Source organism: Stenella coeruleoalba (assembly GCF_951394435.1).
Source record: "Stenella coeruleoalba genome assembly, chromosome: 21".
Classification (NCBI taxonomy): Eukaryota; Metazoa; Chordata; class Mammalia; order Artiodactyla; family Delphinidae; genus Stenella; species Stenella coeruleoalba.
In genome coordinates, this window is record NC_137167.1 from 4081324 (window position 1) to 4108636 (window position 27313).

At 53.3% G+C, this 27313-nt stretch overlaps 1 protein-coding gene across 1 annotated transcript in view; it reads left to right on the plus strand.

Annotated features, from left to right (window-relative positions):
• ANK1 (ankyrin 1) overlaps positions 1–27313 on the plus strand; it is a 90235-nt gene that overhangs the window by 20839 nt on the left and 42083 nt on the right. Inside the window, exons 3-17 of the mRNA XM_079908882.1 lie at positions 4768–4866; positions 8772–8870; positions 9413–9511; positions 10514–10699; positions 11747–11845; positions 12224–12322; positions 12598–12696; positions 14915–15112; positions 16528–16626; positions 17060–17158; positions 17694–17792; positions 19208–19405; positions 19948–20046; positions 20842–20940; positions 24772–24969. Coding sequence (XP_079765008.1) covers positions 4768–4866; positions 8772–8870; positions 9413–9511; positions 10514–10699; positions 11747–11845; positions 12224–12322; positions 12598–12696; positions 14915–15112; positions 16528–16626; positions 17060–17158; positions 17694–17792; positions 19208–19405; positions 19948–20046; positions 20842–20940; positions 24772–24969 — 1869 coding nt within the window. The remainder of the gene's footprint in view (positions 1–4767; positions 4867–8771; positions 8871–9412; positions 9512–10513; positions 10700–11746; positions 11846–12223; positions 12323–12597; positions 12697–14914; positions 15113–16527; positions 16627–17059; positions 17159–17693; positions 17793–19207; positions 19406–19947; positions 20047–20841; positions 20941–24771; positions 24970–27313) is intronic.

Here is a 27313-nt window from a genome sequence, read left to right on the forward strand (position 1 = left end):
AATCCCACCTTTGAGGCCCAGGAGCAACGCCTGCCTAAGACTGAAGCTGGAGCAGGACAAAAGAGAAGCTCTGCTCCTACCTTGAAACAAGGAAGAGCATAGGACTGCTGGCAGGGGGCAAGAGCGTGGAGAAAGACCCCAACTGAGGCACAGGCAGCATAAGGATGGCTGGAAGCTGAGCGGCACTCAGGATCACAGAACAGCCCTCTGGCACCTTAGCTCCTACTCTGAGCTCCGCGTGACAGCAGCCTACCTCTGGAATAATCTGAAGGCCGTGTGCACCTGTGGTAACAACAAAACCCAGACGCAGGTCAACTCCTGACTAGATTGGCTCAGCCCCCATCCTCAGCCCTGTGCTAACAGCTTCACAGAAGCAGAGGCATGTCCATTTCCAGGCACAAATTATTTCAGTCTCTACTGCTCTTCTATATATAGTGTCTGGCATTCAATTAAAAATTACAATACACACAGTAAGAAAAAAACAACAACAAAGAATTGTCAATAGACAAAGCAATCAACAGAACCAGACGTAGAGATGACCTGGATTTTGGAACTATCAGATGGACTTTGAAATAACTATGCTTAATATGTTAAAGGATCTAGTAGGAAAAGTGGACACTGTTCATGGACAGATAGGGGATTTCAGCAGAGAGATGGCAACTGTAAGAAAGAGCCCAATGAAATGCTAGAAATTTTTAAAAACTTTCATGGCAATGAGGAATTTCTTCAACAGGCTCCAGAGTAGACTGGACACAGCTGAGGAAAGAATCAAAGAACTTGAAGACATGTCGGTAGAAATGATCAAAATTGAAACAAAAAATAGAAAAAGAGTGATGAAAGAAAAACAGAAAAGAGCAGTCAAGGGCTGTGGAACAAAATCAGTTAGTCTAACATGCACGTAACTGGAGACGCAGAAGCAGGTGTCTTTGGGAAGAAGAATGTGGCAAGCTGGCATTTTCCTGAGAAAAGCGTGTGGTTTAAAAAAATGCCCACAAGTAGCTACTGCTTTGCTCCCTAGCTTCTAATTTAGCTGAAGAAGTTCCTCTAATATCCCTCCACCTCCTTCTTGTTTATCTTCTACACCCAGTTGTTTGGGGGAGGAAATATGTGATTTCTCCCCGTGATCCCCCTCAGTATTCTGTCTGCCATTCAGCGTGGAGTGGAGTGGCTGTCAAGTTAGCGGGACTAGCTGCAAAGGTGCGAGGAAGATTCAGCGGCCTGCCTTTTACTCTTAGCCAATAACTTAAACTTGATTTGACTCAAACACACCACACGGATCCTGATTTTAAAGAGGTGGTAGATTGCAGTTCGTCTCTGTCCATAGTTTTAGTTAAGAACGAGCAGCTCCCAGAATTTTCACCCCTCCCCACTTCAGATCTGAGCAATAACAAGTCTGCTTAAAGAAAAAGAAAGTATGAAATGTAGTATTTATCCATGAAACGCTCTTTTGAAATACTGGAAGTGGTCTCCTGCCTAGACTAGTTATGCCTCCAATAAGACAGTTGTACAAGCTCCTTTGGGTACATATGCCCTAAACTTGCTTTCAGGCTTTCAGCGACCTCAGCTGCTGGATGTGGCCATCCGTCCATCTGCTGAGGCCAGTTGCTGGAGAAAACTTGCTGCAGTGGGTCTGGATGTTTGTACGGTCCTGGAATCCAGATGCTTCATGGAAGAAAGAGGAGGGCCCTTGATGAGAAGGGCCGGGAGCATAGTTTCTAAAACCTGAGCTCATGGGTTTAGAATTTAAACTCAGACATGTTTAAACTCACGTTGCCATTGTTAACGGACTTGCACCCCTGGCTGTGTGCAGACTGCCCCGAAAAGCCCTCTGCGAAGCTTTCCTGACCCCTTAAGCAAGCAGCTCCTTTCTCCTCTGTGCTACTTTCAGTCTTCTACCTGCATTTTGGGCGTTTTTCACGTGATTTTGCATTTATTGTTATGCATCTCCTTTCTGTCTTAAACTGAGTTCTTTGAGGGTCAGGGTTTGTGCTTCAGGCATCCCTAGCGTAGTGCCAGGCGCAGAACAGCTTCTCAGTAAACGTTTGCTGAAGCGGATTTAGTGCCTGCTCGGCGTGAGGTAACCGTAGTTGGGACAGGAGTTTGTCATAGCCGTGCCCCTGTGTGATTTTGTTCTGCATTAGATTCCTGGGTCTTCTTGCACACCCGTCATAGCTGTGCCACATGGGCTTCTTCTGTGGCCCTGGTGAGGGAGTTGGATTCAGATCATCACAGTAATGGACTTGGAAGTAACTTAGTGTGACTATGTTGGAAACAAATCAAAGATAAAGTAAGAAAAATAAAGTCATAAAGAAGAAAGAGATCTTTGAACCAGGATCCGAGGTGGAAGCTGAGTAAAACTATTAGAGACACAGATCTATTGATATTTAGACGGTCCCTTGCCTTCTGCCAGAGTTCAGCTTTGGGAGGGGGTGTGTGACCAGGGAGGGAAGCAGAGGGGCTTCCTAGGGACCAGGGCAGCGAGTAAAATCCTGGGGACCACCTACAGCGGTCGTGACCAGTCCCACACGGATGGTTATGGTGACTGAGCAGTCCCTCTAAGCTGCCTGGTAATCACAAAGGGAACCTGTGCTTTCATCAGCTGATGAAAAGAAACATACCATTTCCTCGGGTTAAAAAAAAGCCCCAAACTCTTTCTTCCTGGGGCATCCAGGTTGGTTCTATATGTGGCTGTGACCTAGAAAGGCTGTGTGACCTGAACCAATCATTTGACTTCTCTGGGCCTTGGTTTCCTCAGCATTCAGGGATCTCCAATAACCCTTTGGACGCCAGCATCCTCTGGGCAGACTGTGTGTCTAGAATCCCTGTGGATTGAGATCCTGACTCTGGCTCCAAAGAGCAGGGACAGCCACCCCTGGGGTGTTAGCAGCAAACATTAGTGTTTTCCTTGTAGACTGGCCACTTCCCCAGCTTTGAGGCATTCAGGACCAACGACTGCTTCTGGAAAGTGACTGCACCCCCCGGGAGCGCTGAAAGCCCCGCGGTCAGCACACGCACGCTCGAAGCCCCAGCCGAGTCCCCTGCAGTGAGCAGACTGTGACGCCCACAGTGGTATGCCCACCCCGGATTCCCACATGACCACAGGGTGCCTGCGCTCAGCGCCCGGAACCTTCCAGACAAGGCGCTGCCGGGTGTGAAGAGGGGATTGCAGATGGCAGCGCTGGGGAAGGAGGGGCTCCCTCCGGTGCAGACCCTTCCCCGGGGTACAGTCAGGACGCAAAGCTGGAGAGAGTGGCTCCAGGCCCCCCGAGCGGGTCGCCTGACAAAGGCTTTTCTGCAAGTTTGTATTTTGCAGAATGATTTGAGGGGAACTGGCTTCAGCCCCAAGCTCCTCCCCTCCCTCAGATTCCTGCAGTCACAGACCTGCTGTCTTGCCTTCAACCACTTTCTCCCTTTCTGTTATCAAAACGGGCTCTGACCTCGCCTTTATCTGATAAACTCATTCACTCTGGGGTGTGGATTACTCACACCGCTTTGGACCCTACATTTTCACGGTGTCCAAAGTCTGCAAGAGGAAGAAATCTAACGGAGCTTTTCAGGCATTGGCGAGAGGAAATATTGCAGCGGGCTCTCCCATCCCCTCCACATACACCCACCCTGGCAAGGCTGGCTGTGCTGACGGGCGAAGATTTGGCCAGCTGTACTCTGTGGGTTTGGGGCGCAGGGCGGGTCCGATCTAAATAGGAAGTAGGTAAAGTTCCCTTCAAGCCTACTCTGGGCTGTTCTCTGACACCCAAGGCACCAGTTATATTTGCCCCGTCCAAGGCCCTCTTATACGTGTTCCATTCTCCCATGATGAGGCACTGCTGTCAGGTTAGCGGGACTAGCTGCAAAGGTTACAGCGTTACAGCAGTAATCACTCAGTACTTTCCAGTGCTGGTTTTAGCAAAGCAATAGGGCTAATCTGTTAATGGGTTAATGCACTAGAACTCCCAGGCAGAATATTTGTGTTTTAATTGGAATCTCCTGAAAATGATGCCCTGATACAAAGGGAGAGTGGGAGTTTCAGGACCCCATGGTGGGGATGCAGAGATATTGGGTGAGCCAGGGACCCCTCCATTCACATCATCAGGAACCAACCCCTCCATCTTGGTGATGAGGGTCTTTCTTCTCAGCCAGAGCCCACGGTGGCCCTGGGCTCCCCCCGAAAGGGGACGTGGGAGAACAGAGTTGACCAGCAGAGGAGACAGGAAGGAGGAGATGGGAAGAGGGGAGATTGCTGGTGGAGAGGGAGGGGGGTGGAGATCACTGACTGATGAAAATCATTCTCTGTGCGGAGCCGAGATCTACTTCTCCATTGGAACTGAAAGCTAGTTCCATCGTGTAGTCAGTTATTTGTGTTCTGAGTAGCTCTCTTTGAAGGCGGCTTTTGCCAGAAAGTTTCAAGACATCTAAGTGCAAGGGTCAGAAGGGTCTGAAGCAGGAGGGGACCAGTGAGCTTGCGCTGGCTGCTTTCTTTAGAGCCCGGGCGGCTGGAACTTTAACTACCCAGTGAGAGTTCTGCTTTTGTGGACTTGATGGTTGGCCCTGGAAAATGTTTGCTTGGTTTTTTTCCCCTAAAATTTAACTGTCAGACAAGCTTTGGTCACAGGCTGGCTCTGCCCTGCGCCTATGTCGACACCACTCGGGGTCTCCCCTTCGGGCCCTTTGCACGGCCCCTCGCGGTCAGGGACCTCGGTCCAGCCGCCTGGACCAGCAGGACGCACGGACCCTCTGACCCCGCCGTCCCTGCCTCTCTGCTCTTCACAGAATGGGCTGAACGGCTTGCATCTGGCCTCTAAAGAAGGCCACGTGAAGATGGTGGTCGAACTTCTGCACAAAGAGATCATCCTGGAAACGACAACCAAGGTACGTCTCTTGGTGGCAGGGGGTGGGGGGCGGGGCGGGAGGTTTCCATCAAAATTCACATATCGTACCAAACCCTAAAGACACAGAAACCAGCCCTTCATGACAGAGACCCAAGCCTGATTCTGAACTCCTCTCATCCTTCCAGTCACTTCCTAGCCCTGTGAGCCCCTGAAGTCACCTGAAAAACACAGGACCCCATTTCCACAAGGATTCAGGGGGCCTTTATCCTCATCACTCGACTGTAAATCTAAAAATAAAACCCTTTGCCCCATGGCTTCATGCTTTCCCAAGCTAAGAGGTCCACAGGCAGGTGCCTTGGGTCCAAATCCTCGCTGAGATGTTTCATACTCTGTGACCTGAAGCAAGTCACTCAGCCAGTGAGAAGCCTCAGTTTACTCATCTTTAAAATGGAGATTATAATATGTAGTTGCAGGATTGGTATGAAAATCAAATGTGGTAGTGAATATATAATGCCTATATAGGAAGAAATCAATAAATATTGGTGACTATGTCGTTCATGAGGGCTGTGGAAGAGTCCTTCTCCACATCCTTCTCCAACCCTGAGTCTTCCTTGGTCAGCCCCAAACCCATTTCCTCTCCTTACTGGGTCCCTTGAACAGTGAACAGTGTTCTGTTTACTGCAAGCATTTGTGTGATGTCACACCTCTCACAGCAGGACGGTTCTCCCCAAAGCAGTAGATTATAAACACCAGTGACTTAAGTCCAGAAACTGCAGTCATGAAATTGATGCACCTACATGTTGCAAGATCAGTTTCATTTCTTATGCATCTTATTTGTTTACTAAGCTACAAGCAGCCAGCTTTTAAAAACAAACAAAATGAAACCAAAAGAATCACCTCTGTTTACCGTGTCAAGTACTGTTTCCTCTTCTCCCCCTTCCTGTGTTACATCCCATGGTTTTCTTCCTGGGCTGGTCCCTGCAGCCTCTTATTTTCCGTTTGCTGTTTATTCAGCGTGGTCTCACGCACAGCCCCGATTTCAGTTCCACGCAGTTACCACCTCGTGAGCAGAGAACCAGAAGAACAACAGGTAGAGAACAGATATAATTTATGGTTATGAAGTGAACTTCCAAAATATTATGAAGGTAGACTCATCTCTCGAGGGAAAATTCTGTAATTTTCATGTCATTTCCCAAAGGTGAAAAGATCTCACGGATGAAATAGACTGATTTGCTCTTTCTGAACGTGTACAGAGCATTTTTTTTCTAACCCCGTGACAAATACCAATTGTTTCCACCCGGCTTCTTCTGCGGATGAAAGGGACGTGGTTATTTCTCATCCGATGCTGTCAGCTGCCTGGCCGCAAGCATGGTACCATCTGACGGGCTGTGGTGGCCAGAGTGGCTGTCCTCCCCCTGGCATCCCCACAAGAGCTGCAGAAACACTACGCTTCAGCACGTTTACTCTCTCCGAATTTCCCCCTTGGATCGGTATTCTGCAAGCGAACGCTTGGTGTGTCTCTGTATTTATAGAAATTGTATAAGCCAACGTGGTTTCTGAGGGCCCAACAGAGGGAGGAAAAAAAGGGTGAAGCTGGAACCGTGGGCAAAGCAAGAGCCACAACAGATTGGGGAATTGTAACGGGTCTCGCAAGCAGGAGCGAGATTAAAAAAGACAAGACTAAAAAGCCAAAACCAATATAGGTTCCTAAACTGTGCTTAGAAAATTTAAAAGCGTGAAACAAATGCATTCTTTGCCTCCCCCTGCACCCCCCTCCCCAGCCCGGGCACTCACTCAGCACCCACTGCAGCCACCCTCCCTGCCGTGAGCTCTGGGACTCCCTGGAAATGGAGAAATTGGGTCTTTGTGGATCCAAATATAGCTAAGTACTTTTTCCTGCTTCTTTGAGGGCACGTTCCTTCATGCTGCGGGAGGAGCAGAAAAAAACCATCTCCCTGTGACTCCGGACCTGAGGCTGGGGGTCTCCTTGAGCCTTGCGGCGCGTGCATGTGTGTGTGGAGCGGGGCATGCATTCCTCACCAGGGCTGCTCTCAGCCCAGGTTCTGAAGACGTCACGGGCTGAGTCCCACGGCCAGGCCTCCACATCTCTCCCTGGCCAGCTTCCCTCCACGTGGGTTTGTATGGGGCGAGTCCTGTCGTCGTGGGATTTCAGGCAGGAAGGGGCAGACGGAAGGAAATGTTTGAAATTCCCTTCTCGAGCTGGCCCAGTGCCTGACACACACGTGCTCAGCGTGTGGTGAGTGGATGGATGGACACGGCATGCCTCCTTCTAGGTGGGGAGGCGTGGAGGTCTGAGTCCTGATTCCTAGAGAAGGTTCTGGTGCCAGCAGCCCTGTTCCACTTGGTACAGCGAGTGAGTTGGACCCAGGTGCCAAGGTGTCTAAGTGGAGGCTCTTCGGACTTCGAAGGAGAAAAGATTACTTAGCATCTTTATGCTCATTTCTGACACTTATTCTCTGATGGATATTTGAGGAAGAACCCTTCTGCTTATCAAGTGGGACTTAAGGAGAAATCAGAAAGACACATTTGGGAGGTAACGAGAGGACCCTCCTGCTTGAAACAGGCCACGCTTTAGAGACAGAAACATGAGCCCTGGGGCACCGGGTGGCCCTGTGATGCTCAGACCCCCTGGGGGAGGCGCTTGGCTCCCAGTGGCCGGTGGCCCCAGCGCACAGACTAGATTTGAAGTCCCTGTTTGGTGGGTTTCCTGAGTTGGATTGGCAAGTGTTCATGTAGTTTAGTTAAAAACTATATGCCGTCTGAATTAGAAAATGTGAGGTCGTGTGAGATCTGTGCGCCTTAAGTAGCAGAGGGACAGATGGGTCCAGCTGTGGCCCCTGTTTGATGGACGTTGTCAGGTGGGCCTGCCCCGCCTGCCCCTCCCGGAGCAGGGATGCCCGTGGGATCACGTCGGGGAGAGGGACTTGGGAGGGAGGCAGGAAGGAGCCTGGCAGGGAGGCGCATCCTGGAAACGGAAGCCACCTGCCGGACCTGAGCCCGCCCATCCAGGAAGTGCTGTTAAATGCCCAGGATGGATCCAAACAAGAAACCTCACACGTCCCCCCACTACCACCACCTTCAGAGCCTGCCTGGTGTCTTAGTCTCTGTTACCAGTTCTCAGCTTCTGAAAAGTTTACCTTAAAACAGCTGTGAATTTCATTTGCTTCTAATGTTTCTTCTCTCCGGCCTTCCTCTCCTCTGCGACTTGGTGAACTCTGACTCACTGTATTTTACTTATTCATATTCTTCCTTGTGTTTTCCTCTGCCAGGTTCTATTCTGTTTATTTTTCCGCACTTGGTTTTATATTTTTCTTTTCTTCTACGTACATTATATAGCTCCTTTTACTAACCCTCCCCCCAACTCCTTTACCTATTTCTGCCCTTCCCGCTTCTATCTGATGCTTGACTGCCCCTCACCCCGTGCCCCCTTTGGTCCAGCCTTTGGCCGGTGCATGTTGCTGTAATGGCGCGAGGGAGCTGGGCCCGCGGGATCTGTGGCCTCCTTTTCCCTGGAGCTCGGGGCCTCCGTCCCGTCCTGCAGGGCCACAGCCCGGGAGGAGCCGGACGTCCAGGGAGTCAGCTGGCCTGGCAGCTCTTCCGCAGGTGTCCCGGGGAATCCTGACTGCCCGTCGGCCGGTGTCGGGACGCCGAGCCCAAGAGCAGCAGATCCGTGCTGAGAAGTTGGCGTTCTTGTTCTGGGGCATTCTTTTTTCAGGAGAACGGGAAGAACTTCCCTCCCTGGGTTTCCAGGGCTGTTCATGATGTCTGATGGGTCAGGCACAAAAGTGTGTGTTGTCCACCCCTTGGGGCCATAAAGGAAGCCCGCTGCCTCCCCGCAGACGACACCCTTATCCCACACCTGTGACAGCCCTGTACCTGTGATGGGCCCCTGGGAACCTCCTGTCTTCCCTCCCCGTGTTTCAGAAGGGGAACACGGCGCTGCACATCGCCGCCCTGGCGGGTCAGGACCAGGTGGTGCGGGAGCTCGTCAACTATGGCGCCAACGTCAACGCCCAGTCACAGGTGATGCTCAGGGCCCTGGGCGGTGGGGCTGCCCGTACCCTTCACCCGGGTGGACACGCTGTGTGGCGGAGTCCAAATGTATTCAAATGTCCCCAAGCACCTTCTTGCTTTTTCCTGCTTCACGGTGGACGTTCTAAGCACGATGGGGTGGGTCATTGTGGACCCCGTCTCTGTTCCTTTAGCTGAATAATATATTTAGTTGTGGCTCATCTGTGCATGGGGGGACGTGAGGGGGGATGAGGAAAGGAGTGAAATTAGCGGGGGGTGGGTGTGCAGAAGAGGCTGACCATTCTGGGAGGGGCAGGAGCAGACTTCTGGAGAGGATCGCCCCCACCTGGTGGCCTTCTGAAGTAACCCCGCTCCGCCACTGCAGAGTGTCCGTGTGTTTTTATAGCTGGAGACGCAGGCGGGGATGTTGCCGCAAGGGCTGGGTGGAAACAGGTTGCAGGGAGAGCTGTCTGCGAGTCTGGAGGATCCTGCGTTGGTCTTAGCGTCTGTCACTACGTGGGGGAACGCCAATGGCTTTTTCTCTTCGCCTGCAGAAAGGCTTCACACCCCTGTACATGGCAGCGCAAGAGAATCACTTGGAGGTGGTTAAGTTTTTGCTGGAAAACGGAGCTAATCAGAATGTAGCCACAGAAGTAAGTACCTTGGGGACGCGGCCTCACGGCTGAATGTCTCTTGGGGGGAGGACACGGTCCCAGGGGAGTGTGTTCCTGGGACATGGCTTGGGATGCATTCTCTGCCATGATCAATGTCCTGGGTGCTGTTGGACCCTGCAAGGGGGCAAGAGACAAAGTTATGGCCGTTGAGGGATGCCCAGACACGTGCCAGAGAAGTGACAGCAGGGGTGAGCCTGTCATTCCCACTGTGACAAACACTGGAGGCCGGGCTGGGGTGGGAGGCGTGCGCGCACGTGTGTGTGTGTGTGTGTGTGTGTGTGTGTGTGTGCGCGTGCGCGCGCACGTGTGGGTGACAGGTCTGCCTAGGACCTTAATGAGAAAGGCTCTTGCCGGGAACCCACGTACACTCTTGGACAGGTCACTCGACCCTGAGTTTTGTCACTGGTGAAATGATGAAATCGGACTAGATGGAACCAAAGCTTCTCTTGACTCTTAGCATCAGATGACATCTACTTTGCCAGTTCAGGGGGCCCTGTGCCCCTAGCGCACACCGAGGAGATTAATAACAGTAGCTCACAACTGAAACCTCGGTGCCTGGTGTGGTTTCCAGCGTTTGGTAGGCGTTCAATAATACTTGTGAGATGAATGAAGGAATGTTGGTCGGCCATCAGTTCACGGCACTGTCCTGACACCGGGTGATGGGGTGAGAGGGAGGCAAAGAGACAGGGCAGTAAAACTCTCATCAACGCTCCGACTAGGAGCACGTCCTAAAGGAAAAGTTAAATACGCGCCAAAGGGAAATTCCTGGAGGTGCCGTGAGACGGCAAGGCACGAAAGCAGGGCCAGGAGCGGCGTCAGGGAGGAGGTGGCATCCCAGCCGAGCTCGCAGGCTGTGGAGGAGGGAGGTCTTCTCGGGCACAGGGCAAGAGCCCTGAGCTTGAAAGCGCGTGTCCTGCCCTGAGGACCGAGTGGTCAGGACGGTCAGAGCCAACGGTCTCTCCTCTCCCCCTCCCCGGTCAGGACGGCTTCACCCCTCTGGCCGTGGCCCTGCAGCAGGGCCACGAGAACGTGGTGGCGCACCTCATCAACTACGGGACGAAGGGGAAGGTGCGCCTGCCGGCCCTGCACATCGCGGCCCGCAACGATGACACGCGGACGGCCGCGGTGCTGCTGCAGAACGACCCCAACCCCGACGTGCTTTCCAAGGTGAGGCGGCCGGCGGGGCCGGGATCATGCCGGGGCCCGGACCCGGGGCCCTCGGGGTCTCCACCGATTCCGGCAGTTACCTGGAACCAGCCAGACCACAGAAGCTCCAGCGTGCACCCCAAGCACCTGCCCCGCTGCGCCCGCCGTTCCACCAGCCAGCTGAGAGCCACAGGGGACGCCCCCCTTTAACCCCCGGGCAATGCTGAAGGACGTGTGCTCGCTGTGGCTCCAGGTCACCCAGAACAGCGTCCAGGCGGGGCAGGAGGGGCCTCTGGCCAGAGCAGGACTTTGCAGCCCATCCCCCCCCCAGGTGGTGTTCTAGAAGTTTATTCCAGCTCTTTTCCCAGCTTCCCCCCGGTTGGAGGGAGGGAGGGAAGGGTCCCCACATGGAGATGGGACCGGAGAGGGGCCTCCCAGGGGCCTGGACAGCCCGCCATCTGCACACGCTGTCTGATGTTTTCACTACCTGTAAGTTTAGACTTAACGTCTAAGCTTAATGCCTCCCTCCCGCTGCGAATGCACTTGCACCGAGTCAGTCACACAGGCCCCTGCCCCATGGTCACGGGGTTCCGCCAGGAAAGCTGCTGCCTGGATGGTTAGGCGTGGTCGGGGGTTAGGAACAGAAGGATGACAAGGGACCCACCGAGGGTCAAAGGGCCACCCAGGGGCCACCCAGGGGCCACTGCACCCCTATGGGGGCTGGAACCGTCCCGAGGATTAAGGTCATGGACCCCATAACACTTCTCACTCATTCATTAAAATCTCTTCAGAAGTAACCGTTCAGAGGAACGGGCCCTGCCTGCAGGGTGGGAGGTGACCCTGGTCCATGGTTTGTCCATGTGAACCACGGAGGCTGGGGGTCCCCAGAGGTAGCACCTCACTTTTGGATGTAATTGCCGTGGGACATCTCTTGACCCCTTCCTTCTGAATCTGCCTGCTGTGTGAGGTCCTCTGGTCCTGCCGGCTTTTCAGAATCCCAGGCTGATTCTGAGGTAGAAATGACAGTATGTGGCTTGTGACGCCTTGTCCCCCTCTGTTGTGTGCCAGACGGGATTCACCCCCCTCCACATCGCAGCTCATTACGAGAACCTCAACGTGGCCCAGCTGCTCCTCAACCGGGGAGCCAGTGTCAACTTCACGCCCCAGGTGAGGCCCTTTGGTGAGGCCGCCCATGCATGCGGGGACTGGGCGTCTAGAACCCAGTGCCCGCCTCTTGCGGCACCAAGGACATCCCCGCACTGCAGACGTGCCTGCGGGTGAAGCAGCCCTGGGTGGGTTTCTAAGAAACTGCAGCCTGTGTTTTTGATTCTGGGGGACCTGGGCTCAGCCAGCTTGCTGTGATGAACCAAGAGGCTGGCGTGTCCTTAGAGGCTTTGAAATCTGTCTTAGGCGAGAAGAGTCCTGACAGTGGGCTCCGATGACCACTTGCCTTGGGCTGGGGCAGGGCCACAGGGGAGCAGGGCGCAGAGCAGCTGCCTCCCAGACAAGGACACACGCCCTGACCAGTCCCTTCCTCCCTTCCAGAACGGCATCACGCCGCTGCACATTGCTTCCCGCAGGGGGAACGTGATCATGGTGCGGCTTCTGCTGGACCGCGGGGCCCAGATAGAAACAAGGACCAAGGTGGGTGCCAGCCAGCTGCCCGGCAAGGCCAGGGGAGCGAGTGCTGCCTTCCAGGGCTCCACCCAGGTAGTGGGCTCCCCATGACCAGCTAGGGAAGGGCGTCCAGCCTCTAGAACAGCCCACAGGGGCAGCTGGAGACCAGACTGCTCCATCGGGCTGGTCCTTAAGGAAGCCTTCTCGTGCCTCTCCGGCTGGAATGATGCCACAGGTGCCTTCTCTCCAGCGACCTCTGATGGGTGCCTCTGGGGCTTTCTCTTTTTGACTGTCTTTTAAAGGATGAATTGACACCTCTCCACTGTGCAGCTCGGAATGGGCACCTGCGAATCTCAGAGATCCTGCTGGACCACGGGGCGCCCATCCAAGCCAAAACCAAGGTGCGAGCTTCCTTTCTGCAAGGAGCATCTCTTAGGCGGGGCTCCAGCTCAGGCCGACCCGGGTCGAATCCCATTTCTGAGAAACAGAGATGCTAATTCTACTAACTCAGCAGTGTGTGTGACGTTGACCCTGATGTCTGTCACACAGGAGGCACTCGGCTCTAATTATTATCTAGATCAAAGTTGGCACCTTTCTCTCTAAAGGGCCAGAGAGTAAATATTTTTAGGCTTTGCAGGCCCTGGTCAATGTCACAACAATTCAAATCTACCACTGTAGTGGGGAAGCAGCCGTGGATAACGTGCAAACTAGCAGCCCTGTTCTAGTAAAACTTTCTTGCCAAGCACAGGCAGCAGGCTGGATTTGTCCCATGGGCTGTCATGTGTCTGTACAGCTCGAGATCAGGCCTCATCTCTTTTACCCTGGCTCCAGAAAAGACAGGAACTAAGCACTCGGGGAGTCTTCAGGGCCTGGGCCGGACTGGATGATGTTGAAAAGAAAACAAAACGGTTCTTCTCGAGGTCCTTTCGGGGCCAGAGCAAAAGCCCAGCCCTCAGTTCTAACATGAGGTCTTGAGTCTTACTGGGGCCGAAGCTGTCAGACTACCTGGTGTTGCCTGCACCGCCTCCAGGCCTACTGCCTCGTTCTTGGGGTGAATTTAGAAGGTGGTCAGAGCAGAGCAAGGCAGAAACCAGACCCACCCATGGCCACTCCCGAGGTTTTCTGTGCGCAGCTCCCTGTCATAAGATTCTACACCATAGGAGCAGTTTATTCCCTGACCGAGGGTTATGTGAGTGTTCAGTGGAGCTCGCTGAAATCTGGGTCATGTTCACGGCCCAGGCTGTCGCGTGTGTGTGTGTGTGTGTGTGTGTGTGTACATTTCCCCTTTTTATAAGGACAGCAGTCATATTGGATTAAGGTCTACACCAGTGACCTCATCTTAACTAACTACATCTGCAATGATCCTGTTTCCAAATGAGGCCACATCACGAGGTCCTGGGCTTTAGGACGTCAACATGTGAATTTGAGGGACACAGTTCAATTCAGTCACTAACAATAGCCGTCATGCCGCTTGATTGTGTTCCTCCCTCGCTGAAAATCCTGCTTTCAGTTGTCTCTTGCTAAAACCTAACGTCCCAGTTTCCTCGCTCAGGGGCTTTCATGGTGCAGCTCCTGCCTGCCCCTGGAGTCCAGCTCTATGCCCTTGGCCTCCCGCGTGCTTACCTGCATGGAGCTCCCTGGGTCCCAGGGCGGCTGCCTCTGTGGCACTGCACACGCCATTCCCTTCTCGGGGATGCTCTTCCTGTGTCGTCTTCCTGGCAAGGTCCTAGCTCAGGGATCACCTCCCTGGCAAGCCTTCTCTCCGCATGTCCCCCCGACCCCATCATGACTCCACACTCCCCTGCTCCTCTGTGCTTTATCAGGCCTTCCTGATGTCACCACACGGAGTGGCAACAATGTATCTCTTTTCCCATCTTTAACCTACTAGTCTGCCAGCTTCCTTGGCCTGGAATTCTGTCTGTTCTGTTTCCCCAGAGCTTATCCCATACCTGATGCACTTTAATCACTTAATATTTGCTGAATTTATGTCTGAATGAATGAGTGAGTGAGTCTTCTCTGTCTTTAATTGTTTGAAATAAATTGCTATTTAAGAAACAGTGAGGATCCTTAACAGTTTTTTAAAGTGATGTGCACTTGTCAAGGACAAAGAACGGAGGGTTTTAGATCCAAATTCCATTTTAGCATCATGCATTCATTCAAGACCACACTGATTAAGGACCACTGTGTGTGTTACATGCATGCGTGGGGCGTGTAAGAGATACCAGGCACAGTCACTGATCTTAAGAAGCTTCTAAGGAAGGAGAGAAGATACATACACCTGAAAAGTTAATTATGAAAACAATTCGGCAAGTATATAAGTACGGTCCGAGTGAGGGGTACAGATGAGAAAAGCCCACAGGAATCAAAGGTGGCCAGGGGAGGCCTCGTGGAAGACGTGGGCCTGGCTAGAGCGGGCCTGGAGGATTTGGTGGGGTGAGAAGAAGGAGGTTTGCAATCAGAGACCAGCAGGAACGCGGAGGCCGGAATGAACCAGGCTCACCCGGGAGCCACATGGAAGCCCTGTGTAGGGAGGAGGTGGGAAGTGAGGTTGGAATCATTGCCTGCCTTGAATTTCCATGTTCATTTCCTATGCAACTGGTTGTTTTCCCTCTTCACCAGAATGGCTTGTCCCCAATCCACATGGCGGCTCAGGGAGACCACCTTGACTGTGTCCGACTCCTATTGCAATACAATGCAGAGATAGACGACATCACACTGGACCACCTGACCCCGCTCCACGTGGCTGCCCACTGCGGCCACCACAGGGTGGCCAAGGTCCTGTTGGATAAAGGGGCCAAACCAAACTCCAGAGCCCTGGTGAGTAGGAGGCTATCGGAAAAGGAGCCAGAGGGGCTAGGGCCAGAGCTGCATGGCTGAGCCCCCCAGGGAGGTACCCACTGGTGCCTGGAGCTGCCCTGGAGATTCAGGGCGGGGACAGTGTCAGGGGGCGGGGCACTGAGGCCCACGGGGCGTGGCAGCGCACAGGCGGATGTGACCTTACTCCCTGCCGCATCCCACACATAATGACCGAGCCCCCGTAACAGGCTGAGGTCTGGGTGGGTTTGGGCCCAGGACACCTGACTCACAGGCAGTGTGTGCGGTAGGTATGCGGGATGTCACTCCCGTCCGTGCCCAGAGCTGAGGGTTGGTGATTTCTAGCGACTGCCTGGCTTTTTGACCTGCTTTGGGGGCGAGTGAAATGGGCTCAGCTAAGCATCCTTCCTCTGCAGAGGGGCTCACAGTGGTCATGGTGCTTGAGCAGAGGTGAGTTCAGGCCTAAAGCAAATTCCCTCCTGGGACTGTGGTTCCTTTCGCTCGCCCCAGGCCGGGGGCTCCCGGGGAAGTTGCTGGCGGGGCCGGAGCGCTGCACGGAGCCTGCCCACACCCGCCATCTCCCCTCTGCCCATTCCCAGAGGAGGAGAATTTAGAAGGCCGGACAGCCTCCAGGCCGCCAGGATGGCTCGTTCATTCATTTATTCATTCATTTGTTCAGAAAGCTTTCACCGAGCAGTCCCCACTTGCGGGGCACTGTCTGGGGTAGTCGGGGTTTCTCAACCTCAGCACTACTGACATTTGGGGCCGATGTTCTTTGTTGTGGCGAGACTGACCCGTGAATAGATGTTTAGCAGCATCCCTGGCCTCCGCCCACTAGGCGCTGATAGCACTCCTCCCCTCCTTGTGACAATCAAAAACGTCTCCAGACATTGCCAAGTGTCCCCGGGGCGGGGGCTGGGTGGTGAGACAAAGTCCCCTCCCCTCACATTGAGAACCACTGCCCTAGGGGTTAAAGCACTGAAAAAACAAGCAGACGGGCAAAACCCAGCGAACAAACAGAAATCCCTGCCCTGGTGGAGTTTACATCCTAGCGTATCATGTTCGAGCAGGGCTGAGGTTCAGAAACCCATTTGACTAGAAACGCACGGCGGTTTCAGGGAACGTGCTGGGCTTCACAGCAGTTCTCTTTATTGTAAATTTCCCCTTAAGGAAACTTTAAACGGCAGGCTCTTTCAGTGCGTCCAAAAATGTGACGAAATTTGGAAAAAGGGTTTACAGACAACATACCCAGGACCTCGCCTGGTGCACAGTGAGAGCCACCCGCCCCTTCCGTGATTCACAGTGATTGACGTTTAGGCTGGGCAGGGGCTCCCTTTCCATCAGCAGGGTGGTCTGGGTGTTCCTTGGGCTTGAGTGCGAGCCCCTGCTTGCCTGTCTCCCTTTGTGTGGGGCTGCAGAATGGCTTTACCCCCTTACACATCGCCTGCAAGAAGAACCATATCCGCGTCATGGAGCTGCTGCTGAAGACGGGGGCCTCCATTGATGCTGTCACTGAGGTAGGAGAAACTCCGCAGACGAGTGGACGGTCTCCGCGGGCCTTCTTCCAATAGCCATCTTGAGAGTTGTTCTTTGTGGCTGCGTGTGTGTGTGTGTGTGTGTGTGTGTGTGTTGTGTGTGTGTGTATGCTAGTCTAGAACTCTCAGGAATACATCAGGGGTCGCTAAGACCAGGAGCTGGTGTCAGATCTCAGGGAGCTGTCCAAGGTCAGCTGCAAAATGTTTTGAGTTGTACATGTGGGTGGAATCACCCTGCAGTGTTTTTTTCCCCCTCCGGCCATTTTCCTAGAAGCAGACCCATTTCCTAGAACTCCCTTTCCTTGGAAGACTCTTCTGGAGCCCCTAGAGGCAGGAAAGCTTAAGCTCCATCTGGCTATGTGTCTGGAGGAGTGGGCAAGTCTCCCCCGTCTCACTCCTGTCTGGTCTGTTCCAGTCTGGCCTGACACCTCTCCACGTGGCCTCCTTCATGGGGCACCTGCCCATCGTGAAGAGCCTGCTGCAGCGGGAAGCATCGCCCAACGTCTCCAATGTGGTGAGTCCGTGGGGAGAGCAGGCCCTTCCTGTGGACGGAGGGCTCAGAGGCGAGCGTTTGCCAGCGATCCCAAGCTCTCCTCTTGAGGACAGAGGTAGAATTCTCAGAATAGCAGGCGCTTCGGACTTGGGGAGATGACTGTATGTACTGACGCTTTCTCAGTTAAATGTGTCACCCATGTGTAAGTCTTGGGGGTTTTATTTTGGACGATCATTTGGGAATGTCTGTGAGTGGTATCTGGGAATACATGTATGTTTTTAAACATTCCTTAGCTCTGGGGTTTACCTTTAAGTGTAACACACACACACACACACACACACACACACACACACACACACACACACACACACACACACACACACACACACCCCCAGGCATCAGCAGACTAAAGGCTGAAGTTGCTTTTTGCTGGGGCATCTCCACCTCTTGGAGGAATGTCCGCCGAGCTACTCCAGGCTGGCACTGCGGAGCCCTGTGTGTGCCCTTTGGCAAACCCAGCAGGTGTTAACACTTCCATAATTTTGTTATTTTACAGAAAGTGGAGACCCCGCTACACATGGCAGCCAGAGCAGGACACACGGAAGTGGCCAAATATTTGCTCCAGAACAAAGCCAAAGTCAATGCCAAGGCCAAGGTGGGTTCTGGAGGTGGGAGGGATCCCAGACGGAAGCAATTCAAGCGCGGGAGGAGCAATCCTCCCTGATCGGAGACCAGGCTGCAGGGCTCGTGGCGCCGAGATTCCTTGTCACACCTGCTGGGTTGCAGCACACGCTCTGGTTCTGCTTTGCAAGGGTTCTGAGAAGCCCAGAGATGTGTTGGCATCAACAAAAGGCCAAGAAACAGTACTGCGGGGGGCGGGGGGGGCGGGGCGGGCTGAAAGGTTGCGTGGTGGTTACAGTCACAGTATCAGAAGAGAAGCAACTTTTTGAAGAAAGCGTTGCCGGTGAAAATCAAGATGCCCTCGCGATGTAAAAGGCATCTCTGAGGTACTGAGTGATGCCGAGTTTGCAATCTGGCTTTGGCCAGGATCAGGCTTTCCTACCGCACAGACCACAGAGCCTCTGTTTAGTGTCAGGACTGTGGTTTGGGTTTGAGCCACAAACCCAAGGGAGGGAGGCCCCTAGCTGGGCCCAGTAACACAGAGACCCTGCCCACTGACCCCCTCAGCTTCCGGAGGAAACTGGAAGGGGTGGGGGGGGGGCGGGAGCTGGGATGAAAAGTCATCTTTCCCCAGGTCTGACCCTCCCATTGCCCCTGGCGTAGAGAAAACCAGAGTAGCCTTCAGACAGAAAGACAAGTGGATGCTTAGACAGGACTCGGGAGACAGTACAGTTCACCTTGTTTGATTGCCCTTCACTTTAGTGTGGACAGATAAAGTGTTTTTTGCAATAAAGTGTTTTTTGCAGATAAAGTGTTTTTTACAATTTGAAGTTTTGTGGCAACCCCGTGTTGTCAGGTGGATAGCATTTTTCTAGCAGTAAAGTATTTTTTAATTAAGGTAAGTGTATTTTTTAGACATAATCCTATTGCACACATAATGGAGTGTAATAGTGTGTAAATAACTTTTATATGCACGGGGAAACCAAAAAAATTCATGTGACTCGCTTTACTCTGTTACCCAATTTATTGCAGTGGTCTGGAACTGAGCCCACAATGTCTCCGAGGTCTGCCCGTAAGAGCAACCACAATGTATAGTGTGTGCCAAACGTGGTGTGAAACATCTTATACACGCTGTCTGCTTGATCCTAACCATAGCCCTATGAGGTCAATACCATTATTCCCATTTTACAGATGGGAAGGCTGAGCCTTTGGGCAATTAAGTAGGAATAACAACTAACTTGAAAGGTTGTTATAAGGATTAAATAATATAGAACATATTATGTAGAACATAACTCAGAGATTTGAACCTCAGCTCTTCCTCTTACTAGCTGTGTAGCCTTGAGAAAGTCACTTAACCTCTCTGGGCCTCACCTGCCTTCTTTATAAAATGAAGAGTTGGGTTAGGTAACCTTAGTGTTCCCTGTTCTTTGTTTTTGCTTTGGGTTCCAGGATGACCAGACCCCACTTCACTGTGCAGCTCGCATTGGCCACACAAACATGGTGAAGCTCCTGCTAGAAAACGACGCCAACCCCAACCTGGCCACCACTGCCGGGCACACCCCCCTGCACATCGCGGCCCGAGAGGGCCACGTGGAAACGGCCCTGGCCCTTCTGGAAAAGGGGGCGTCCCAGGCGTGCATGACCAAGGTACAGCATTCCTCCTCCCGTTCTCCAGAGCGGCAGGCTGGTCCCAGCTGGTCCTGGGGCAGGGGAGGGCGTTCCCATCTGGTCCTCCGTATTGCCTTGACTGTGCTGAGGGCTGCTGGAAGGAATGGACCCACAGGACTGGCCACCACCTGTGAGCTGGGTGTGTCCCGTCCTTCCCCAGGAAGGTGAACTGTCGTTTCTCATCCAGCCACCAGCCTTCGTCTGTTTATCATGGAATGGCTCAGGATCTGCTCTGGCCAGACCAGACAGGCTCTGGGATGCGAGAAGGCTGGCGGCCCAGGCCCTGCCCGCAACTAGCTGGCTGTCAAATAACAGCACCAGTGGTTTTGACTCCGTCACGAGAGGGGCAGGTGGCAGCCCCCGGGGCTCTGGGAGTCTCAGCGGGATCACACCTTCTGCGCCCTTTATTCTACTGGCGTCTCCACGCCAGTCGGGGTGGGACACCTCCTTTGCCGCGGGCCCTTTCTCCAGGGAGGATGGCGGGCCTCCCCACGGTTCCGACGGCCTGTGTTTCTCCTCAGAAAGGATTTACCCCTCTCCACGTGGCGGCCAAGTACGGGAAGGTGCGCGTGGCACAGCTGCTGCTGGACCATGACGCGCACCCAGACGCCGCCGGGAAGGTGAGCTTGACCTTCCCTCCTGCCAGGGTGGACCCGGGGCAGAGGGGCAGCTGCACCTGGGTGGTCATCTCTGCCTGAGCCGACTGTGTCCCCCTTGCGCATGGGCAGCCGTCCAGGAAGAATGGCCTCTGGGGAGGCAGATCTTTCTGACAGAGGCCTTGCCCTTCTACAAAGACCCGGTGGCCCCTCTGAGTGAGGATGCTGCACTGCCCCATCAGCCCCTAGGACCCCCAGGAATGGAGGTGACCCCCAGGACTGAGGCAGTGACCCCAGGACTGAGGCGGTGACCCCCCAGAATGAGGAGGTGGCCCCAGGACTGAGGAGGTGACCCCAGGACTGAGGCGGTGACCCCAGGACTGAGGGGGTGACCCCCCAGGACTGAGGCAGTGACCCCAGGAATGAGGCGGTGACCCCAGGACTGAGGCGGTGACCCCAGGAATGAGGTGGTGACCCCAGGACTGAGGAGGTGACCCCAGGAATGAGGCGGTGACCCCAGGACTGAGGCAGTGACCCCAGGACTGAGGACGTGGCCCCCCAGGACTGAGGAGGTGACCCCCAGGAATGAGGCAGTGACCCCAGGACTGAGGCGGTGACCCCAGGAATGCGGAGGTGACCCAGGTCCAGCTGGTGTGTTCTTTAGTGACTTCAGCTCCAGACTGGCTCTGAAATGGTGTCAAGCAGATTTCCTGTGTAACAGAAGTGATACGGATCCCCACGTGGTGCTGCCTGGAGCCACAGGCATGGCCAGTGGGATGTCCCCTGAGCGAAGGCTGTCCCCTGTCCATCTCCCCGCAGAATGGCCTGACGCCCCTGCATGTCGCCGTGCACCACAACCACCTGGACATTGTCAAACTGCTGCTTCCCCGGGGCAGCTCCCCGCACAGCCTGGCCTGGGTAAGCCTCCTGCCCCACCCCGCCCCCACCCAGGACAGCAGGCAGCCGCCACCCCTCAGGGAGGGCTGTGCAGAAGCAGCCCGATTGCCTGCAGTGCGATGGCTGCTGACTGGGAGCCGGAGCGGGCCGGGAAGTGGGGAGCGCTTCTCAGCCACAGGTCACCTCGCAGATGTGGAGCTCGTTTTACACAACTAATGTGTACCCCAAACTGGTGTCAGAGGTCAGCATGTACAGCGTGCTCGTGGATTCCGGGACCAGGGCCACACCTGGAGAATATTCAGGGCTGGGGGTGAACTCACCAGAACCTTGGAGCGAGGAACCTGTCTTGAATGCGGAGTCTCCCCCCACATCTGTTTCTCTCTGGAGTTCCGGCTCTGAGATGGTGCCGTTTCTGTACACACGTTACACGTTGAGGTGTGGCTGGCGTGCACCCTCACACCAGCCCCTGAGATGCTCAGAGCCATGGGTGGTGCATCGCCCCTGAGGGACCCGGAGTGTAGAGAGTGGATGGGGCTTATGTAAGAGTGGACTGAGAAGGCGCTCTACAAGGTACAGGGATAAAGCTGGGCACGAGGATCATTTTGGGGGGACAGGCCATCTCCTGTGGGGTGAGAAGGTGTGCAGGGTCTGTGAGGGGAGGGGGGCCGAGGGGGCTGGTGGCCACGCAGATGAGGGGCGAGGAGAGGGGGCAGGGCTCGGGTGCAAAGGACATCGCGGTCCCTGAGCGCGCCACAGTGCTCAGCCCTGTGGCAGGAGGGAGCCATGGGTGGGTCAGTGTGATTCCAGCCGACGCCTGCTGACTTCCACGGGGACGTAGGGCAAGGCAGGGCGGGGCTTCAGTTCCCCTCTCAGGACGGCTGCTCATCTGAATTCTACAGCCTCCCGTTCCTGCAGACACAGCATCTCCCAGACACCCCTTCTCCTTGGGCTCCGGTCCCGCGCTGTTGTAGCAGAGCCCACATCACTGTGTAGACAGCATGCAGCCCTGCTGGGACATGACTTACTCCTGCTTCTAAAAATAAAACGCTGGACTCGCACCGCTCCTTATATAAAAGACATCAGAACCAGGCTCATGGTATTTAAAGGGAGCTTTATCCAAGCACAAACCCTGCACAGATGGGTTTTGTTTCCATGGCAAAAAATAGTTTCCAAAGCAGTCTGGCAATTTTGTAGAATCTCACATGCAAGTCTCTCTGCACCCAAACCAAACCCACCCCTTTCTAATTTTGATGCTAATGTTGTTTTACTGTTTGGGCAGAGCTCTCTCCAGCGTGCGCATTCCTTTGGACGAGCGCATTTCCTTGGGGAAGAGGAGCCTTTTACTGGCTCACACCGTTCCTGAATCTTCCCCCCACCACCACCCCGACGCTCCTGCCTCCCTGCCCCTCGTCCTTGTCACCTACAGAAGGTCATTCATTCCCTGTAGTCCCAGCTTGGAGAAAGCTCACAGGGGTTGGTCCCTGATCTGAGACTGACGGTTGTTCTTGTATCTTGGTTTTAACTGCGGGTCACCTGGCAGCCTGACCTGGACGGGATGCCGTCCTTCCAGTGCGGACATCCTCCATTGCCCAAGTGGCCTGGACTCCTGATAATGCTAACGTGAATAAGTACTCAAGTTCCTGTCCTTTGTTCAGTAAAAGAGGCCCTAATAATCCTTGCTTCCATGCAGGGAATGGAAGGCAGGCTGCAGTCGGCACCCTAGGCGAGCAGCGGCCTCACCCCATTTCATCCTGACTTGGGAGCTTGTTACGAATGCAGAATCTGGGGCCCCCCCGTCAGAATCTGCACTTTACCAAGATCCCAAGTGATTTCACACACATTCATGTTTGAGAAGCACAGCTCCAGCTAAAAGACCTGGGCTCTGGAGTCGGAAGATTCTCTGACACTCAGCGAGAAGGATCTCCATTTGGGGATGACTCCAAATCCCAGGCCTGATCCACTGAACCACACCGCTTTTCTTTGCTCCCTTTTGATACAGTACAAAACTCATTTTGTTTAATTAATTTTATTACAGTCAAAATGCCGATCTTGTCAGGGGAACACAACCTACAAAGAATTTAATGTTTTCTCATAACATAATCAAATTTAAAAGGAGGAACAGTAGGATGAATCATCTTACATAATTACTCAGAGAGAATGATTTTTATTATTCAATTTATTCTTTGGGTAGATGACAACTTTCCTTTCCCCAAAATCTACTTTGCAGACAGACGGGTCTCACCGTGTCCCCCAGTGCTTTAAACTGGGATTTTACTGTACTGGTCGGCCCCTTTTTTTCTGTTTCTTTTCCCTGATCAGTGGATCCTGGCAGAATCAGAAATGTTGGTTTCCACAATAAGGCAGTGGCTGGCAAAGGAGATTCAGTTCTGTGGGATGGCCAGAAGGATGCTGGCCGTGGCAGGAGACCATATGCCTTATGCCATCTGCTCTAGGACTGGGTGGGCATATGCTTGGAAGCTCCTGGGTCCGGCACAGGGGTCCTCAGGCCTGGCATCCCCCTTAGCCCTGAATGCTTTGTGGCCGACAACATCAGCCTTACCCATATGCTTGTTGGAAATGCAGAGTCCAGGGCCTCCCTATCCCGTCTGAGTCAGAATCTGCATTTTACGGAGATTCCAAGTGGAATCTTGCTCCAGTTGAAAGAACCTGGAATCTGGAGTCACAAGACCAGACTTGGGTTCTCCGTTGTTTCACTTACTATGTGACACTAGAAAAGGCGTTTAACCTCTCCGAGAACTGGCTTCTTTATCCAGAAAGCAGGGTAGTAATAAAAATGCCTGTCTTACTTGCTGTACGTGGGTTGCAGTGAAGCTCAAAAAGGATGATGTAGGTGGAAGTGGTTTCCAACAGTGATAATCAAAGTAGGCTGCCTGCAGTGGGGTATGGAGTTTGCTCCCAGGCACTGCTTCCTTCATTGAGAAAGTCTTCCTCCCAAGACAAAGGGGAAAGGAAAGCCAGCTGAATAGAGAGTGCACAGTGACGTAGCTGATTTACTGTGGGACCGATCTCCTCATCTCATAACGGACTTAACAGATTTGTGAACCAGGGCACTGCAAAACCATACAAAGGTTTTATTAATTTTATATCTCAATTTTGGAAAGCACCTTCACATATATTATCATATTTGATCCATTCAACAACTTTAAGAACAAGGTAGATGTTACTGTCCTCTTACAATGGCTTAAAAAATACGAAAGGAAGTCTAGTTGACCATCTTGCCCCTAGTCACATGGCCGGTTAAAGTGGACCAAGGACTGACTCCACAGCCCCAGGTCCCTTGCTGGGGACATGTACTCTTAACGCCACCTGCCTGAAGCCACCAGGCCCAGGGGGAGCTTTTGGCCCAACATCACGAGGAGAGAAGGGCTCTGTTCCTTTCCTCTATGAACTGGCTTTGGGGGGCATGTTTCTCACTCTAGGAAAGAGGGCATGGAAGCCTTTCATTTACTTGTGTGCCTAGCTTGCTGGGTGTTCTATAGGCCTGCTGCCTGGTTGAATCCTAGCATCTGTTTGGGACAGAGCACCTTGTGCACAGAAGATAGATGGAGAGAACGGGTAGGGCATTTGCTGGCTCTGGGAACCAGAGAAGAACCACAGAACCACAGAAGATAGATGGAGAGAACGGGTAGGGCATTTGCTGGCTCTGGGAGCCTCTCCAAACCAAATGGACTCGGTTGGTTGGTTTGTTTACTGAAATGGCCCTCCCAGGTGACACCAGCCCGGAACCAGGCCTCCTGGCCCCTCCTCAGAGGATCTAAAACATAAGGCATGTGCTAAGCTTGTCAACTCAGCACTCCTGTAACCAGGCTCCGGTGGCCCCTTCTATTTCAGAACGGCTACACCCCTCTGCACATCGCTGCCAAGCAGAACCAGATGGAGGTGGCCCGCAACCTGCTGCAGTACGGGGGCTCGGCGAACGCAGAGTCCGTGCAAGGCGTGACACCCCTCCACCTGGCGGCCCAGGAGGGTCACGCGGACATGGTGGCTCTCCTGCTCTCCAAACAGGCCAACGGCAACCTGGGCAACAAGGTAAACACGCGTCTGCAAATATCCCTACAGACTCAATCACATTGGGGGGTCAGCTGACGACACACTGCATCTCAGGATCAAGCACCTGCTGTGTGCCCCGGTTCTGAATCAGGTGATGCGCACGTACACGTGCACGCGCGTGTGTGTGTGTGTGTGTGTGCGTGTTCTTCGTTGCAGTGTGTGGGCTTCTCTCTAGTTGTGGCACATGGGCTCAGTAGTTGCAGCTCGCGGGCTTTAGTTGCCCCGTGACATGTGGGATCTTAGATCCCCGACCAGGGATCAAACCCGCGTCCCCTGCACTGGAAGGTGGATTCCTAACCACTGGACCACCAGGGAAGTCCCCCTGTGTAGGTTTTATCTCAGTTTTGTAAATGAATAAACAAGTTCAGAAAGGTTGCTTATTCCAAGATTGCAGGACCCCAAGCCTACCTGATGCCAAAGCTTTGGCTGGTCCTTTCTAAAGAGGTTGACTCAAGAATCTACAAAAAGATCACTACTGAAATCCATTGCATGCTTTCCCAAGTATAGGCCAGTGTCTACATTCAGGAATGTACTAAGTAAGCTGGGACTAAATAGTCTTTTTCTGTGAGGAAGATATTGTTTTCAGTGCCAACCTGTCCCTTCAGTGGAGTCTCAGTCCAGGGACTGTTGACGTGTGAGCAGGAAACCCTCTATGTGGTGTACCTGGCACGTGGGAGGATGGGCGTGGGAGCCGTTTCCCAGGGGACACCCTCATGGTTTTCATCAGCTTCTCAAAAGAACGCATGACCCAAGAAAGACTGAGTCACTTCTTTTGTTAAACACCAATTTTATTGAAATATAATTCACGTACCATAAAATTCGCTCTTTTGAACTGTACTATTCGGTGGGTTTTTTGGTATATTTGCAGAATTGGACAAACACCACCACTGTCTAACTGTAGAACTTTTCCATCACCCCCAAAGGAAGCCTCAGACCCATTAGCAGCCACGTCCCATTTCCCTCAAACCCCCGTCCCCTGGCAACTAATCTCCTCTCTGTCACTATGAATTTGCCTGTTCTGGACATTTCGTACAAGTGGAATCATACGATATGAAGAGTCACTTCTTTAGACGACAGATGAACATAATACAGTTTCAGAAAGGCAAGCGTTTTGAGGGTAACTTAAGATTTCTTAAAAGCGTGTGGATCCATTGGCTCTATCGGGACGGCTTTGGACAGGTGACCCCAGGAGGGAACTGTTAGGGCAGGACCATTGTGTTGGACAGGACTCTTGGTTTCTTGCTGGTACCATTTAAATGAGCCAGGAGGAGAGGGGGGTGCCCTGCCCTGAGACATCCCCACTCATCCACATCCACACTCACCAGTCAGGTTACCGCGTTATCCCAAGGATCAGGCAGGGCACCCGGACGCTTGTGATCGACCCAGGACCTGTTCTTATGTGGGCAGCCCCACCTGCCTGCGCAGGCTTCAGCTGGGCCTCCCATCAGCCTGGGGGAAGCGCAGACGGCAGGGGAGGGCGAGTGGAGTCTCTGGAGAGGGGGCAGGCCCTGCCCACTGGCTCCGATGACAGAGGAGCTGCAGCCCTGTTTGCCCCACGGTTAGGAAGGCGTGTTGAGCGGGCTCCGGGGGAGGGAAGCCTTTCCTGGCATTTTTGCGTGAATGCGCACGTGTCAGTCAAGGTCGCTGGAGCGTCACCATCCTCGTGAGAAAGCTGTGATGAAAACTCCAGGAATCTGGGGGTTTCGGTCCCAGCAGGATCCTCCACCCTGTTTACTGGCTGGGATGTGCTGATCACAGGCTGCATTTAAATGTCCCGTCGTGGTTTACAATGCATTTTCGTCTGTTTTCTCAAGTGAGCCTTCCTTTGCCCTTGAGATTCGTCAGTTATAATCCCGATTTTCTCGATAAGCAAACCAAGGCTTTGAAGCTCATCTCGAGTCATGGAAATAGGAAATGTTACCACTGGAAAGGATCATAAAGTTCATCTAGTTCAGAATTCAGCAAACTACGGCCTGGGGTCCAAATCCAGCTCACCACTTGTTTGTACAAATAAAGTTTTATTGGAAGCCAGTCATGCCCATTCATTTACGTGTTGGCATAGCTGCTTTCTCACTATAACTGGCGGAGCTGGGTAGTTGCAAGAGAGACACAAGCCTAAAATATTGACCATCTGGCCCTTAACAGAAACTGTTGCTGACCTCTGATTCAGTCTAACCACCTCATATTTTAGTTAAGGATGGGGGGGGGGGGGCGGGGCTAGAAGAGCTTGTCTAAGGTCAAACAACTGGTTGGAGCGTGCAAAGCCAAGTTCGACTCCCAAACCTCAGTGCTCTTTCAGTGTCGCCTGGAATTCTTTCCTGGC